General features: G+C 40.2%; 1 protein-coding gene across 1 annotated transcript; it reads left to right on the forward strand.

The window, feature by feature from the left end:
• Positions 1–1,057: 1,057 nt before the first annotated feature.
• On the forward strand, positions 1,058–1,681 carry LOC107027442. Its single transcript, XM_015228610.1, has 2 exons — positions 1,058–1,226; positions 1,329–1,681. The coding sequence occupies exons 1-2, from the start codon at positions 1,058–1,060 to the stop codon at positions 1,679–1,681; spliced, it is 522 nt and encodes a 173-aa protein (XP_015084096.1).
• Positions 1,682–14,926: the final 13,245 nt, after the last annotated feature.

Below are 14,926 nucleotides of genomic sequence, written 5' to 3' on the forward strand. Positions count from 1 at the left end.
AGGGATGTGTTTTTAGCTCGGTACTACCCAATGTACAAGAAGATTAACCACAAGGATAGAGTGAAAAACTTTGTGGCACTACTTGTAGAGTCGGTAAGTAGCTCTTGGGACTGATTTACTACGTATGTGAGAGGCATTCCTTAACACTGCATTGAGGATTAGTCATTGAAAGAGTACTTCTATAGGGGTCGAGATGATAACAATAAAGCAGTACTCGATACTATTGTGGAAGGTTCATATGGTGAGTGCACATATGCTGAGATCGCAGAGAAGTTGGAGAAAATTTCTCGTAACAATAAGGCTTGGAGTACTAGAAAGTCAGACACTATGAGAAACACCTTTGCAATGCAAGCTACACAGAATCCGGTGGGAGATGAGATTCGTGAGTAGATGACTCAAATGAGAACTGAGCTTGGGTTGGTATTTAAACATGTCAGAGAGGTGCAGAAAAGGTAAATGCGGTGAATTACATAACTAAAGCACCACCGCCTGTGGATGAGTACTATTATGAAGAGGATACTTATGTAGTGAATGATCAGGCGGGGGGTTTCCGACCAAACACCTAAGGATCCAATAAGGAGAATTAGCATCAAGGTCAAGGAATCAAGGTCGAAACTATGGTAAGTACAATAGAGAGGGCCACTATGTTTGATATGGAAATTACAACCGTGACAACAACTTTAACCGGAGTAACTATGGTAACAGAAATGATCAGAGTGGGCCCTATATCCGACCTCAAAATCAGGAAGTTGGACCTAGGGATGGTGGAGGTAGTATGGCGCAAGTTGAGGATATGTTACAGAAGATGAGGAGAAGGTTTGATGCTAGTGATGAGCACGCCAAGGAATTGAGAAGTGATTTATCAAACATTGGGCAAAATATGTATGGACATGCGGTCTCGATTAAGCATCTTGAGTTACAAATGACCCAATTGTCCACTACTGTAAATCCACGCCCACCGGGCAATCTTTCTAGCAATACCATCCAAAATCCTAAAAATGATGGACATTGCATGACAGTCACTACTTGAGTAGGTAAGCAAATTATTGATCCACCTATGCCGTTTGTGGTACAAGATGAGATAAGAAAAGATGAAGAGGTGTTGGAAACTAGTGTAGAATTGGTGAACAAAATGGCGAAAGAAGCAGAGGTACCTCAGAAATTGGTACCTATTCCTAGACCTCCACCCCCATTCTCTCAGAAATTGGTGAAGAAGACCGAGGATGGTAAATACCAGAGTTTTATCACTATGTTGAAACAACTTTCCATCAATGTCCCATTGATGGAAGCTCTGGAATAAATGTCCGGTTATGCTAAATTTATGAAAGATATGGTTAAGAAGAAGAGATCAGTAGGTTTTGAGGATGATGACCGAATGCAGCATTGTAGTGATTTTGCTACAAGGTGTCTTGTGCAGAAAAAAGAAGATTCAGGCGTGTTCACTATTCCATGTAGCATCGGATTATTACACTTTGCTAAAACACTATGTAATCTAGATGCAAGCATAAACCTCATGCCTCTTTCCATTTATAAGAAATTGGGTTTGGGTGACCCAAAGTGTACTGTAATGCGGTTACTGATGGCTGATCGAACAATTAAGAAGCTCATTGAGATACTCCATGATGTGCTCGTGAAAGTGAAGTTGTTTATATTTTCAGCCGATTTTGTGATTCTTGACTGAGAGGTGGACTTTGGGGTTCCTATTATTCTTGGGAGGTCAGTCCTTGCCACTATCGGGCCTTGGTTAATATGGACAAAGGGTAGATGAAGTTTAGGTTGAGCAATGAAGAAGCAACGTACAACATTTGTAGGTCCATGAAGTAGAATGGTGAGCTCCAACGGGTATCTACTATATCCTATCGGGTTGAGAGTATGTCTAAGGTACACATCGAAGAACGCCTAGGTGTCTAGGCACTAGTGGCAGTGATCATGAATTTTGAAAGTGATGGTATTGAAAAATATGGGTCTTCGGTTGCGGCACTTGAAAGAAATAAATATCGGTCCAAACTAAAGAAATTGGAGTTATATATGAAGCATTGCAAGTCTTCACTTGTGAGACCATCTATTGAGGAGGCTCCAAAATTAGAGCTTAAGGCTCTACCACCTCATCTGAGGTACGTATCTTGGGTAGAGATGACACTTTGTTGGTAATTATTGCAGCGGATTTGAATGTGTTACAAGTAGAGTGTCTGGTGGATGTTTTGAAGAGGTTTAAATGAGCCATTGGTAGGACTATTGCAGACATTATTGGGATCCCTCCTGGTATTTGTTCACACAAAATCCAATGCATGCCGATCACAAGCCACGTATTGAGCACCAAAGATAGTTGAATCCACCTATGCAATAGGTAGTGAAGAGGAAATCATTCAGTGGTTAGATGCTGGAGTCATATATCCTATTGCAGATAGTAGTTGGGTATGCCCTGTTCAATGTGTTCCCAAAAAGGGGGGAATGACAGTAGTGCCTAATGAAAGAAATGAGCTTGTTCCGATGAGGCCGGTTACCTGATGAAGAGTTTCTATGGATTACCAGAAGTCAAATGCATGGACTGAGAAGGACCATTTCCCTATGCCCTTTATGGACAAGATGTTAGATAGACTCGCAGGAAAAGGATGGTACTATTTTATTGATAATTATTCGGATTACAATCAAATCTGTATTGACCCGGAGGATCAAGAGAAGACCACTGTTACTTTCCCTTATGGGAAGTTAGCCTTCAAGAGGATGCCTTTTGAGTTATATAATGCACCGGCCACCAACCTGAGATATATGACGTCAATATTCTTCGATATGGTGGAGAAAACTATTGAGGTGTTCATGGATGACTTTTTGGTTGTTGGTGACTGCTTTGATTGGTGTTTGATTCACTTTGATGAGATTCTCAAAAGATATGAAGATCGTAACCTTGTGCTTAATTCGGAAAAATGTCATTTTATGGTGAAAAAGGTATAGTATTAGGCCAACACATCTCGGAGAAGGGGATAAAGGTTGATCGAGTGAAAGTTGAAGTTATAGAGAGGCTTCCCCCACCCATCTCTGTAAGAGGTGTGAGAAGTTTTCTAGGACATGCGGGCTTCTACCGGAGTTTTATTAAGGATTTCTCAAAATTTGCACATCCTTTGTGAAAATTACTCGAGAAGGATCGCAAGTTCTATTTTGATGAAGCCTGTCTGAAAGCATTATGAGAGTTGAAGTAGAAGTTGGTGTCCGCGCCCATCATTATTTCCCCAGATTGGAGTTAGCCATTTGAGGTGTTGTGTGATGCTACTGGGGTTGCGCTTGGTGTGGTATTGGGACAGAGAAGGGATAAAATCCTTCACCCCATATACTATGCAAGTAAGGCCCTGAATGAAGCCCAAAAGAACTACATTGTAAGTGAAGAAGCGCTTCATACGGTGGTATTTACGTTCGAAAAATTTTGCTCTTAGTTGCTTGGCACGAGGGTCATAGTGCACACCAACCACTCTGCTTTGAGTTACTTGATGCATATTATCAAAACCATTTCTTCCCAAAATGCTACTTTGTTCCCATTGCCTTCATTGGTCGGTGTTCAAGTCGGGCACGTAGGTTGTTGCAAGGATCACTTTTCTAATCACTCCACTACGATCATAAGGTACTTCGATTCCCTTTGTTTTATGACTTCTCATTCATACACTGTTGGAATTAAAAATTAGAAAGTGGGCCTTGACTGAGAGACAAAATTGTTTGATTTTGCTTGTTGAAACTTGTGTAAAATGTCCCTTTGGGATAATAGAAAATCATTTGGTTGCAATGAAATCTGTTTAAAATGTGTTTGTAAAAGTTATGATAGACTTTCTGACTTAGGGTTTTGTAGCATCGTTGAATTCTAGCATAAATCTTGTGAAATCAAAACTCTAGGAATGAAGAAATTGTCTTTTGATTGTTGCTATGTGTTGTGTAAACTTGTGTGGGTCTAAATCTGTCCAAATATGGAGTTTGAAACATGGCCAGAATTCTGTCGCAGGCCACCAGCACGATACATCATCGACGGACTGTTGATTGATTGACGGGAAACCGATGCGGTATGTTGATTGGACTACCCCAAATATATCTAAGTTTGAGACGGCAGAAGTGGACTATGGTCCATTGATTGATCGACGTGCCGTTCTGCGCGTTCGTCGTTTCATTCAGAGATGTTGTTTTGTGTGATTTGAATATTAAGTGCTAGACGACAGAAGTGGACTGTGGTTCGTCGATTGATCGATGGGCCGTTCTGCACGTCAGTCGTTTCAAACTGAGAGGTCTGAAGATTTGAGTAAGTTGAATATATTCTAAGTTTCAGCTGACGTACCGTATCAATGGTCTAATGATAGTGGCTGTCAACCAGTAGTGCAGGTCTGAATTGGCATTTGCTTTTTGTTTCCTTTCTTGGTTTTGTTTGTTTCGAGTGTGTAATAAGATTGTCATGAGACTAACAACTGTGTTACAGGTACATATGGCTCCCAAACCGGACATTGTTTATTCAAGGGACAGGTCCAAGTGTGTGGTACCATCCCGTCAGATGATTGGCACTTTCGACGATGAGAGGGATCCTGAGTATGTTCCCCCAGGCACCACCACCCCAACACCAGTTGTACGAGCCACTCAGGGTACCCCCCAGAAGGTAGCTTCCGGCGTAGTCACTGCCTCCAGTCTGATGAGGAGTACACACTGACCGACACTCTGCCTGGGTTTGCCTTGGGTTTTGAAAGAGCATCTGGCTCCGAAGCTACATCAAGATCAGAGTCTGCCCATTCTTCGGGGTCGAATGAGGCCACTGCCTCCAGTTCCGTATCACACGGAGCCACTCAATTAGAGGAACGTTCCCGCCATGCCTCGTCTAATGAGGATACTAGTTCAGAGTCTGCCCCGGCACCCCGGACAGATGTCCTTGCACCGGTGGATGAGGATCCAAACCGGTGGTGTGTAGATGCATAGAGTTCTTACGGGGAGTCTTCACTCAATCCCTGATGTGCAGAGATTATTCACCCGCCACAGGCTCGAGTGGATGGCTAGAAGTCTGGGGATGTATAACAAGGAGATTGTTCGAGAGTTATACTCCTATGTGGTGACTCTCAAAGGCTCTTTGGATAGGCGGGCAAAACCTGCCAAAGAAGACCCACTCACCACAGTGCTAGTTCGAGGATGCCGGGTGGACATTTCTCCGGTCACCATCTGTTGTTTCATGTATAGCACCTCCACCGGTATTGCTCGGGTTCCCTTGACTCCGTAGTTTGATTACAGGTGGGATATGGTCAATAGTGGCCAGTTTCAGAGGACCGCTGAGAAGAGAGAGGCAGGTAATAGGTGGTTTGATCAGCACCTATCCATCAACGGTGAGGGGGCAGATTGGGTGTTAGATCCAAAAGGTCTGATAAAAAAGTCCAACCTCACTTTCACAGCCAAGTTATTCTAGTGGTTAGTTCGCCACCACCTATCTCCGACGGAATCATATAATATTATTACTTAGGATAGAGCAGTACTAGTAGCAACCTCAGTTGCAGGTTTGGGGATCGACTTGACAGATGTTGATCACGGTGATACATGATAGGGCTTTCAAGTCCTCCGCTACTTACCCATTCGCATGTCTGATTTTCCATCTATGTAGGGATGCCGAAGTGCCCATTTGGCATTGTGATACACTACGCACTCCTAATGGCACTGTTGATATAGGTCTCATAAGGGATGAGGCCAATGTAGAGGCACCACGGAGAGGGTCCAGAGTTGAGTTGCAGCTGCTGAGTGAGAACTTGGGGGACACGGTAGAGTTATCCCAAGGTGATGACCCTGCTACTTCAAAGCCCGCTGATACCACCCTGACCAAGTCCGACCATGCCTCTAGTAGAGCACCCAGTTCCTCCCGGTCTACCCCACCAACTGCAGCACTTTGTCCCATTGGCGAGGATCCAGAAGTTAGAGTCCCAGACGGCCCACCCTGTTGCATCACATACAACCTTCGATGAAAAAGTCCATCGCGTGAGGCTGAGGACCGGATTGAGAAGAGGGTGGCCCCAGTAGACGGGGCAGAAGTTTTAGGAGGTTCACCAGCGCCTTGATGCATTTGAGTTACGGGTTCTTGAAAACTCAACCCCCACCATCGAGCTAGCGGAGGACACTGTGCTTGTTGCACTATTTACAACCATTACTAAGCCTCCATCTAAGTCACGTAATCATGCCAAGAGGCACCGTTCTAGCCTCACTAATGAGGGAGAGGATGCCCGTGCGAGGAAGGAGCGGACGGACCTTGAGGCTGTGATGAGAGCCTCTTTGATTGATGAGGAGACCCGTGATAAGGGCTCGAGAGTTAGCTGCTGGGGCGTCTAGTTCCATACCGGAGGTTGGTGATAGGAGCACCACTGATGGTGCCGAGATTATTGTTGGTAACACTGAGGGTCACCCATCTACTGATGTTGTGCGTTCTAGGCAACTGGACTCGCGTACTTGTTGAGTGTTATGTGCCTCAGGTTTGCTTCACCTACCACCCTGTACTTGTATTTCTTTTGATGCATTGGGGACAATTGCATGTTATTTTGTTCGAGTTGGGGTAAATGGAAAGTGAGTGTTAGGATGAAGTTTGAGTAGCCCAACTCAAGATCCTCTCTTCGGGGTTTTCTTGCCCGTGTTCTTTTTCCCTAAGAGACAGATTACTTTATTGTTGAACCGACATGTTTTAACTTGTACAAAGTATAAAATCATGAAATATGAAGCATGATGTCTACATATGAATGATATCCCGTCCTAAGAAAATGCTTGCATGAATAAGTGAAAATGAGTTGAATGTGTTGGCTCTAATCATGACATAGACAGGCACCCACTGCATGACCCTCAAACTAACACCTAAACTTGGAAATATGATAATTTGGTAGGGCCATGAAGTGTCAAGAGAGTGTGAGGAGTTTGAGTGTTCAATTGTGGGTACCCAACTAGAACTTGTCCGGTTGGTCCTTCAAAAGGAATTTATGTTAGACAAATAAAAAAAGATCATAGGCTCTAGTTCGAACTATCAAACATCTAGCCTAAAATGAGGTGAACCAAATGAAAGAATTATCCCTTTTTGATCCAAATCTGTTGAGCCTATAATAGACTTTTGTTTTCTTCACCAATTCACCTTCCCTGTGTTTAATGTGTTGGCCCTGGTCCCGCCTTGGACATGTACACCTCGACTTAGGCCAAAAGCCTAAGTTGAAGGTGGTAAATACAGAAACTGACATCGTCTTCGCCCTAACCCAACCTTGGGTAATGTGTACCTCGAATCATGGAAAAACAACAAGTTGAGGGTGGCTATTATGAGTGATGACCCAAACTTGGGTATGAAAACAGTGTAATGTGGAAAAGAAAAGAGAAAGTGATCAAAAGATGTGACTTGGTAAAATTATCAATTAAGGTAAGAGTCATATCCACAAAGAAGGGAAAATCAAGATAAAAATGAAAAGAGGAGAAAAGTAGGGCATAAAAGACAATGAAAGAGTAAGAAGCTTGGTCGTATTGTCAAGGAGGGCAAAAAGTCTCTGAAATGTACCCATATGTACCATACCTGACCCTGAACCTACGGTATAAGCCAAGAAAGTCTTATTGTGATCCTAGAAATCTAGTGTGGTGAACTTGATCAATGAAAATAAGGGCAACCCTATGGAGACAAGTACTAGCTATGTATGAACATGTTTTTGAGTGTGAGCGTTGAATACAGATCCTTGTACCAAAAGTTAAAATCACTGTGCGAAAAAGGAGGATTTCTTTTGAAGTGAGGGCAATAGTTGCAATGTCAGAAAATTGGTACCTTGGTGAGAGGAAAAATAGTAGAGGTATCAGTGCATGGTAAGTTTGTGTCATGGTCTGATCCACATGAGTTAGCTTGTCGAATTTAAGAGCGTAAGAATGCACTAAAGCAAAGAAAAAGTCAGGATTGAAAGCCATGTGATTGCGAAAGCTTAAAAGAGTACACTTTTGTACAACGTGTTGTTTTGAGTCATAATGCGTTGCTTGAGGACAAAAAATGAATTTAAATTGAGGGTGTTGAAGTACCGTGGTTTCACAGTGTTTTCAGTGTTTTTTCCTTAAGAGTTGTATGTGTCTAGAGCCTTTTTTGTAGTAGTTTTAACATATCTTTATGTTTGTTTTGCAGGAAAGATGTATAGAAATAAAATGCAGAAGGCAGTTGAAATAAAGTGCAAAAGCAACCCATGAAGACCATCGACGGTCCGTCGTTCAATCAACGGTCTGTAGGTGGTGATCATTAATTGAAGTTCAGGAAAATGGAGAAACTCGAGGAAATCTGACCAAGTGTGGGACTACGGAGAGGATCAATGGTTCGTCGATTGATTGACGAACCATACTGTTGAGTCCTCGATGAGATTAGAGATAGTCCCAATACTCGAAGGTTGAGAAATTCTAAGAATGGAGAAACAAAAGGCATCGACAAATCGTAGATGCATCGATGGACCACGCTGTTGGTCCGTATATGCATCGACAGACCTCACAATTGGTACATCGATTGATTTAGAGATGATGTCATCTGAGGGACGAAAAATGATTCTAGGCAGTCGACGGTCCGTCGTTTCATCGACTGTCCGTCTGTAGGGGTCGTCGATTACAACCGCGTTTTTGGACAACTTTCCTCCTTTTAATTTTGGACAATGTTTTTCATAAATAGGATGTAAAACCTCGTTTTGGGATTATACATTATTGTCATTCTTCTTAGTTTGTGTTTGGAGAATGGGTTTTTGCAACTTTAGCAATAATTCAATTTCTGGATTTGGTTTTCAAATGTTATCTTGTTATTTCAAGTGGGTTTTCGGGATTTTCATCAAATTGTCAAAGTAAGTTCATATTTAATTGTTTAACAACTATGAATTGTGTTCTTATATGCATGGGTAACTAAATCCACAACTAGGGTTGTGGGAGCTATGGGTGATTTACAAAGTAAACTTAGCTTAATAACAATTCTTAAGTAGGTTATTGCATGTATTGATAATTCTTTCGTTTAGAAGTCTTTTTAACGAGTGCATGCGTTAGAACTAGCCTTGTTGCTACTTGTTGGACTGAGGAGGTAGAAATAAGAAAAAAATTATCAACATAGATTTAGTGAGATACTATCTAATAGGCTAGTCTCGATTGGTGTAATAACTTATCCATACATTGAATATGATGCTTAATATGAAGTAAAGGTAAGGGTTAGTATCTTATGCACACGTAGACAGACCAAGGTACGGGGTGAAATTCTGTAAATGTCAGACCAAGAATTTAAAGATACGTAACTTATCATTTTGCATGCAAAACACTAGGGAAGAATTGTTATAGAATACGACGTTATGAACCTATGGGTAACACATACACCCTAGTTTCTCTCACCACTTGATAAAAACTAAATCTTTACTCTTGTTACTTGTTTCACTTAGAGATATTCAAGAATTTTGTTTCACAAACCCCCCTCGTTTAACTACCTATTTTCGAAAAGAACTTGACTAAATAGAAGTAATTGTACATTGAGGTTAAGTCTAAACCATTTCACTCGTGGGATCGACCCCAACCTACTAGTTGGGTTCTTTACTTGATATGACCACTTATACTTCTTTAGGGAGATGTAGTTTGAGTGTATCAAATTTTGGCGCCGCTGTCGGGGAATGTGGCTTTTAGATTAACGTTAATAACATTAGAGAGGTTTAGTCAATGGTTTCAAAGTTTAATTTTCTTTTGTTTTTATTTCTTTCAGGTCTAGCTCTAGTGTATGCCAAGTATACGGAGCCGAGGAGAACCGCTCAGTCCATTTGATCCTGAACTTAATTGTTCACTTCAAAGAATGGAAAATCAGTAGAACCCAGTCAATATAGGTGATGGGATAATTCGGCAACCTCCATGACCTGTTGAGGCTCACAATCAAGTAGTTGCAGAAAATCAAAATGATGATGCGTGAAGGATGCAACCTCCCGTTCCACGCCCTCTAGAGTTCTACAGGGGCAATATCTACATTCCTGATTTTGATGGTCCTCTAGTCCTACCTCTTCTACCCCATGGGCAAACATTCGTGGTAATTAGTAGTTTGATGCAGATACTCACCGTGAGGGGTTTGTTTGCAGGAACACCCTTGGGTTTCTCATAAGAGCTTACACTATATAAAACTTACTCTACCACTTGTGTGAAGCACACAACTGTTGGGCTATTGCTCATGCTCCAGCAAAGGCCCATGGACTAATCCTACTTGAAAAAGGATTGGAATTATTCTCTTTATTTGGTTCCCAATTCTATTAGGAAAAGGATTGGAATTGTAATCCTATTTGTATTTGGTTTTGGCTTTGTAAGGAAAAGCACAACTCTATAAATAGAGGATAGTCTTAAGAGAACTTCTCATTGATATTGTCTTTGAAAGTCATTAGAATATAAGAGAGGTTTTTTAGAGAGATTTCAACAAGAGAAAAGAGAGAAGGAAAAGGGTTTATATGCTGTAGTCTTTTTCTCCGACCATCAATATTTAAATCGTATTTCCCGATACATAACTGTTGGATCGTGCTGAAATTTGGACTGAGTGTTCCTGACATCTTGGTGGTTGATTTGAATGGTGAAGATCGAATTCGGAGGTTAGCCAGATCCTGTTTTAGGTCTCGAATAGAAGCTGAGTTTAAGTGGTGTTTCTTTCTATTTATCTTTTGTTGGTGTAGCGATTGTTTGTTCTTTTTTGGCACTTGTTGTGTAGCCATTAGAAGAATATTTTTAACCCTCTTATTGGTATAGTCAAGCAATTTAGGTCTTGTCGATCCTGTGGTGGTTACCTTCGGTTTGAAGGGGTTTTCCACGTTAATTTTAGACTTCTTTATTGTTAGATTTTTGGTTTCATCTTTTCGTCACAATAACTGGTATCAGAGCTAAGTTATCTATATGGAGGAGAATATGAGCAATATGGTATGTCTTAACGGAAGAAACTACAACATATGGAAAATCAAGATCAAAGATCTATTATTCGTGAATAAGATGCATCTTCCAATTTTTCTACTCATAAACCAGAGAATGTGACCGATGAAAATTGGGAATTTGAGCACTAACAAGTATGTGGATATATAAGAAAATGAGTTGAAGATAATGTTCATAACCATATTGTGAATGAGACAAATGCTAGAACATTGTGGGAAAAAGTTAATGACGCTTTACCGGATTTTTGGGAAACTCTTCGTGTTTCTTTAACAAATTCTACCACTGGTGGAAAGGTGACTATGGAATATGAAAAGAGTGGTGTGTTGAATGAAGAGGTTAGAATAAAATCTCAAGACATATCTTCCCATTCAGATATGCTATATACAGAAGATCGAGGGATATAAAAAAAAAGAGACCCGAGGAGTAGAGGTGAAAGCAGAAGCAAATCAAAATTCATGAATCAAAATATTATATGTTATCATTGTGGAAAGAAAGGACATGTTAAAAGATTATGCAAACAATTGAAGCAAGATCTTAAGAATGGAATAAGGAAGAAAACAATGGAAATAATGTTGTTCCTGTTGTCCAAGATGACCTTCTCTACGCTTGTGATAAAGACGTTATCAATTTTGTATCTCAAGATAAAAGTTGGATAGTAGATTCTGGAGCCACATCACATGTCACACCAAGAAAAGATTTCTTTTCATCTTATACTTCTGTTAACTTTGAGGTGTTAAAGATGGCTAATGCTGGTGAGGTTAAGGTGTTCGGTATTGGCACTGTTTGTTTGGAAACCAATACTGGTTAAACATTGGTCCTTTAGAATGTCAAGCATGCTCCAGACATTCCCTTAAATTTAATCTCTGTAGGACAACTAGATGATGATGGCTATCATAATGACTTATTCAATGGCCAATGGAAGCTCACCAAAGGCTCATTGATTTTAGCTTGAGGAAGAAAACATTCAAATTTATACGTGACACAAGGATTGATTCTTGGTGACTCTATAAATTTGGTGGAGAGCGAGGCTTTATCAAAATTGTGGCATAAGAGGCTTAGTCATATGAGCAAGAGCGGGATCACCTTTCTAGCTAAGAAGAATTTTCTTGCTGGTATGAAACAAGCAAAGGTGAAAAGATGTGTTCATTGCTTAGCAGGGAAATAGAAAAGAGTTTCTTTTCACATTCATCCTCCTTGAAGAAAGTCTGAGCTATTGGAGCTAGTACCCTCAGATTTGTGTGGTCCTTTTAAAGTGAAGTCAAAAGGTGGTGCACTTTACTTTTCTACTTTCATTGATGATCGTTCTCGCAAGATTTGGGTATATCCTTTAAAATACAAAGATCAAGTGCTTGATGTGTTTAAACAGTTTCAAGCCTTATCTGAGAGACAAACGGGAAAGAAATTAAAATGTATTCGCACTGATAATGGTGATGAGTATATTGGTCCCTTTGATAACTACTGCAAATCACAAGGAATTTGTCATCAGAAGACTCCTCCAAAGACTCCTCAATTAAATGGTTTGGCAGAGAGGATGAACAAAACTTTAGTTGAGAGAGTTAAATGCGTGCTTTCAGAGGCTAAACTTCCAAATTCATTTTGGGCTGAAGCACTTAATAATGTTGCTTATGTTATCAATTTGTCTCCTGTTATTGCTTTGGGTGGTGATGTTCCAAACAAAGTTTGGTTTGATAAGGATGTCTCTTATGATCACATGAAAGTTTTCGGGTGTAAAGCTTGTGTGCATGTTCCAAAAGATGAGAGGTCAAAATTGAATGTTAAAACTAAGCAGTGCATCTTCATTGGTTATGGGCAAGATGAGCTTGGATATCGCTTTATAGTCCAATTGATAAGAAGCTCATTAGAAGTCGTGATGTTGCGTTCTTTGAAGATCTAACTATTGAAGATATTGACAAGACTGAGCAACTAGATTCTCATGCTGATGAGAGCTTAGTTGATGTTGATCTAATTCTATTACTGATATACCTTCTGCAAATGAGGGAACCCAAGGCAATGATCCAGATAATGATCAGAGTGTAGAAGATATAATTGTTCCTACTGATGATGTTGTGGTTGATAATCAACCAACTCATGGTGAGATGATCACATCAGATGCTCCAGAAACCTCTTGTAGAAGATGTACTAGAGAGAAGCGAATCTCAACACGTTATTCTCATGATGAGTATATTCTATTGACTAACATGGGAGAACCTGAAGGTTATGATGAAGTCATGTTAGATACTCATAGAGATAAGTGGAAAGAACTCATCGTAGACAATCATGAGTTTTGTAGAAGTGTGGCAGGCAGGAAGCCTGTCAAAAGTTACTTCACTTAAAGTCCATTTGGCCCCTTGGCTGGAGGGGGAGTTTGTTGAGCTATTTCCATGTTCCAGCCAAAGGCCCATGGCCTAATCATACTTGAAAAAGGATTGGAATTATTCTCTTTATTTGGTTTCCAATTCTATTAGGAAACGGATTGGAATTGTAATCCTATTTGTAGTTGGTTTTGGCTTTGTAAGGAGAAGCACAACTCTATAAATAGAGGATGGTCTTGAGAGAATAAGTCAATTGCTCATTGATATTGTGTTTGAAAGACATTATAACATAAGAGAGGTTTTTTTTAGAGAGCTTTCAACAAGAGAAGAGAGAAGGAAAAGGGTTCTTTTGTTGTGGTCTTTTTTTCCGACCAACAAAATTTAAATCGTGTTTTCTGATTAACAAACCGTTGGATCGGGCTGAAATTTTGATTGGCTGTTTATGACATCTTGGTGGTGTTTCTTTCTATTGATCTTTTGTTGGTGTAGCTATTGTTTGTTCTTTTTTGGAACTTGTTGTGTATCCATTATAATAATATTTTTAACCCTCTTATTGATATAGTGAATCAATTCGGATCTTGTCGATCCCGTGGTGGTTACCTTCGATTTGAAGGAGTTTTTCACGTTAAACTTGCTGTTCTTTATTGTTAGATTTTTGGTTTCATCTTTTCGTCACAACAACAACTTCACTTGAACTTATTTGTAATCTTCTTTCATCTTTTATATATCTTTGTACGCAAAGAGTGAACATTTTTAAACAAAAGGAGAAGGAAAGAATAAGGGAGTAGCATTGCCCGGTAAGCTCCAATCTCAAATCTCAGAAACTGTCTCTCTTTTTACTTTGTTTGGTCTTGAGCTTTTTGATGAAGTGGTTCGCCTGTTCTATGCAAATATTTGCATCTCACCTAAAAGTGGTGAGTTAGAATCGTTTCTGCTCGGTAAATGCTTTATCATCAATGAGAAGTTATTCGAAGATGTGTTTGGTACTAAGTTCTCTGGGTAATTCCATAAATGAACAGAACATGGACTGATGACTTTGAAGTTTCTTTAGATGGTTAAAAGCAAGTCGTGGTTAAACCCGACACTCACATTTCTGACTTTGGGCCCTTATCTCTATGTTTTGAGAATCATATTTTCACACATATCATGGCCACAACTCTTATTCTCAGGAAGGGCTCCTTGAGTAATATTTCTACTCGTGCTTTATTTGTTCTCTACTTCCTGCTTAAAAATACCGCATTAACTGGGCAGAATGGTTCAAGGTGTATACGTGGTGAAGTGTTGAAGACTTGAATGTCTCGGCAAGTCTGCCCTATGGCTTGCTTATCTCGAGGATTATTGTGAACAGTCTTGTGGATCCTTTTATGTTTACCCCATCTCTTATAAATGCAACTTATAATTCTCACACTTTTTCTAGTATGGGGTATGTGCAGGTTGGTGAAAAGTGGGTAAAAAGGACTCAGTCAAAGCTCGGGCGGATTCTCCTGAACCCTAAAAAATCTCGGTGGATTTCGCCGCTCTTTTATTGCTGGACAATGAGGAGGTTAAAAATAGATATTTAGCTGTAAAACGAAACTTGGAGACCCTTCATGATGCTGTGGAATGGTATTCTGTTGACAGAAAGACTCTAACATTGATATCGATAAGTTGCGCATTGCCATGAAAATGACTAAGCAGAAAGGTATCTCAATGGTAAATCGCTTGATCTAACA

Source organism: Solanum pennellii, chromosome 8, assembly GCF_001406875.1.
Source record: "Solanum pennellii chromosome 8, SPENNV200".
In the NCBI taxonomy this organism is placed as follows: domain Eukaryota; kingdom Viridiplantae; phylum Streptophyta; class Magnoliopsida; order Solanales; family Solanaceae; genus Solanum; species Solanum pennellii.

What these genes read in the sequence shown, in the direction of transcription:
- LOC107027442 (XM_015228610.1), top strand. Translation starts at nt 1,058, where the DNA reads ATGCCGTTTGTGGTACAAGATGAGATAAGAAAAGATGAAGAGGTGTTG. An exon ending in GGTGAAGAAGACCGAGGATG is followed by an intron (nt 1,227 to 1,328) that starts GTAAATACCAGA and finishes AATTTATGAAAG; the next exon opens with ATATGGTTAAGAAGAAGAGA.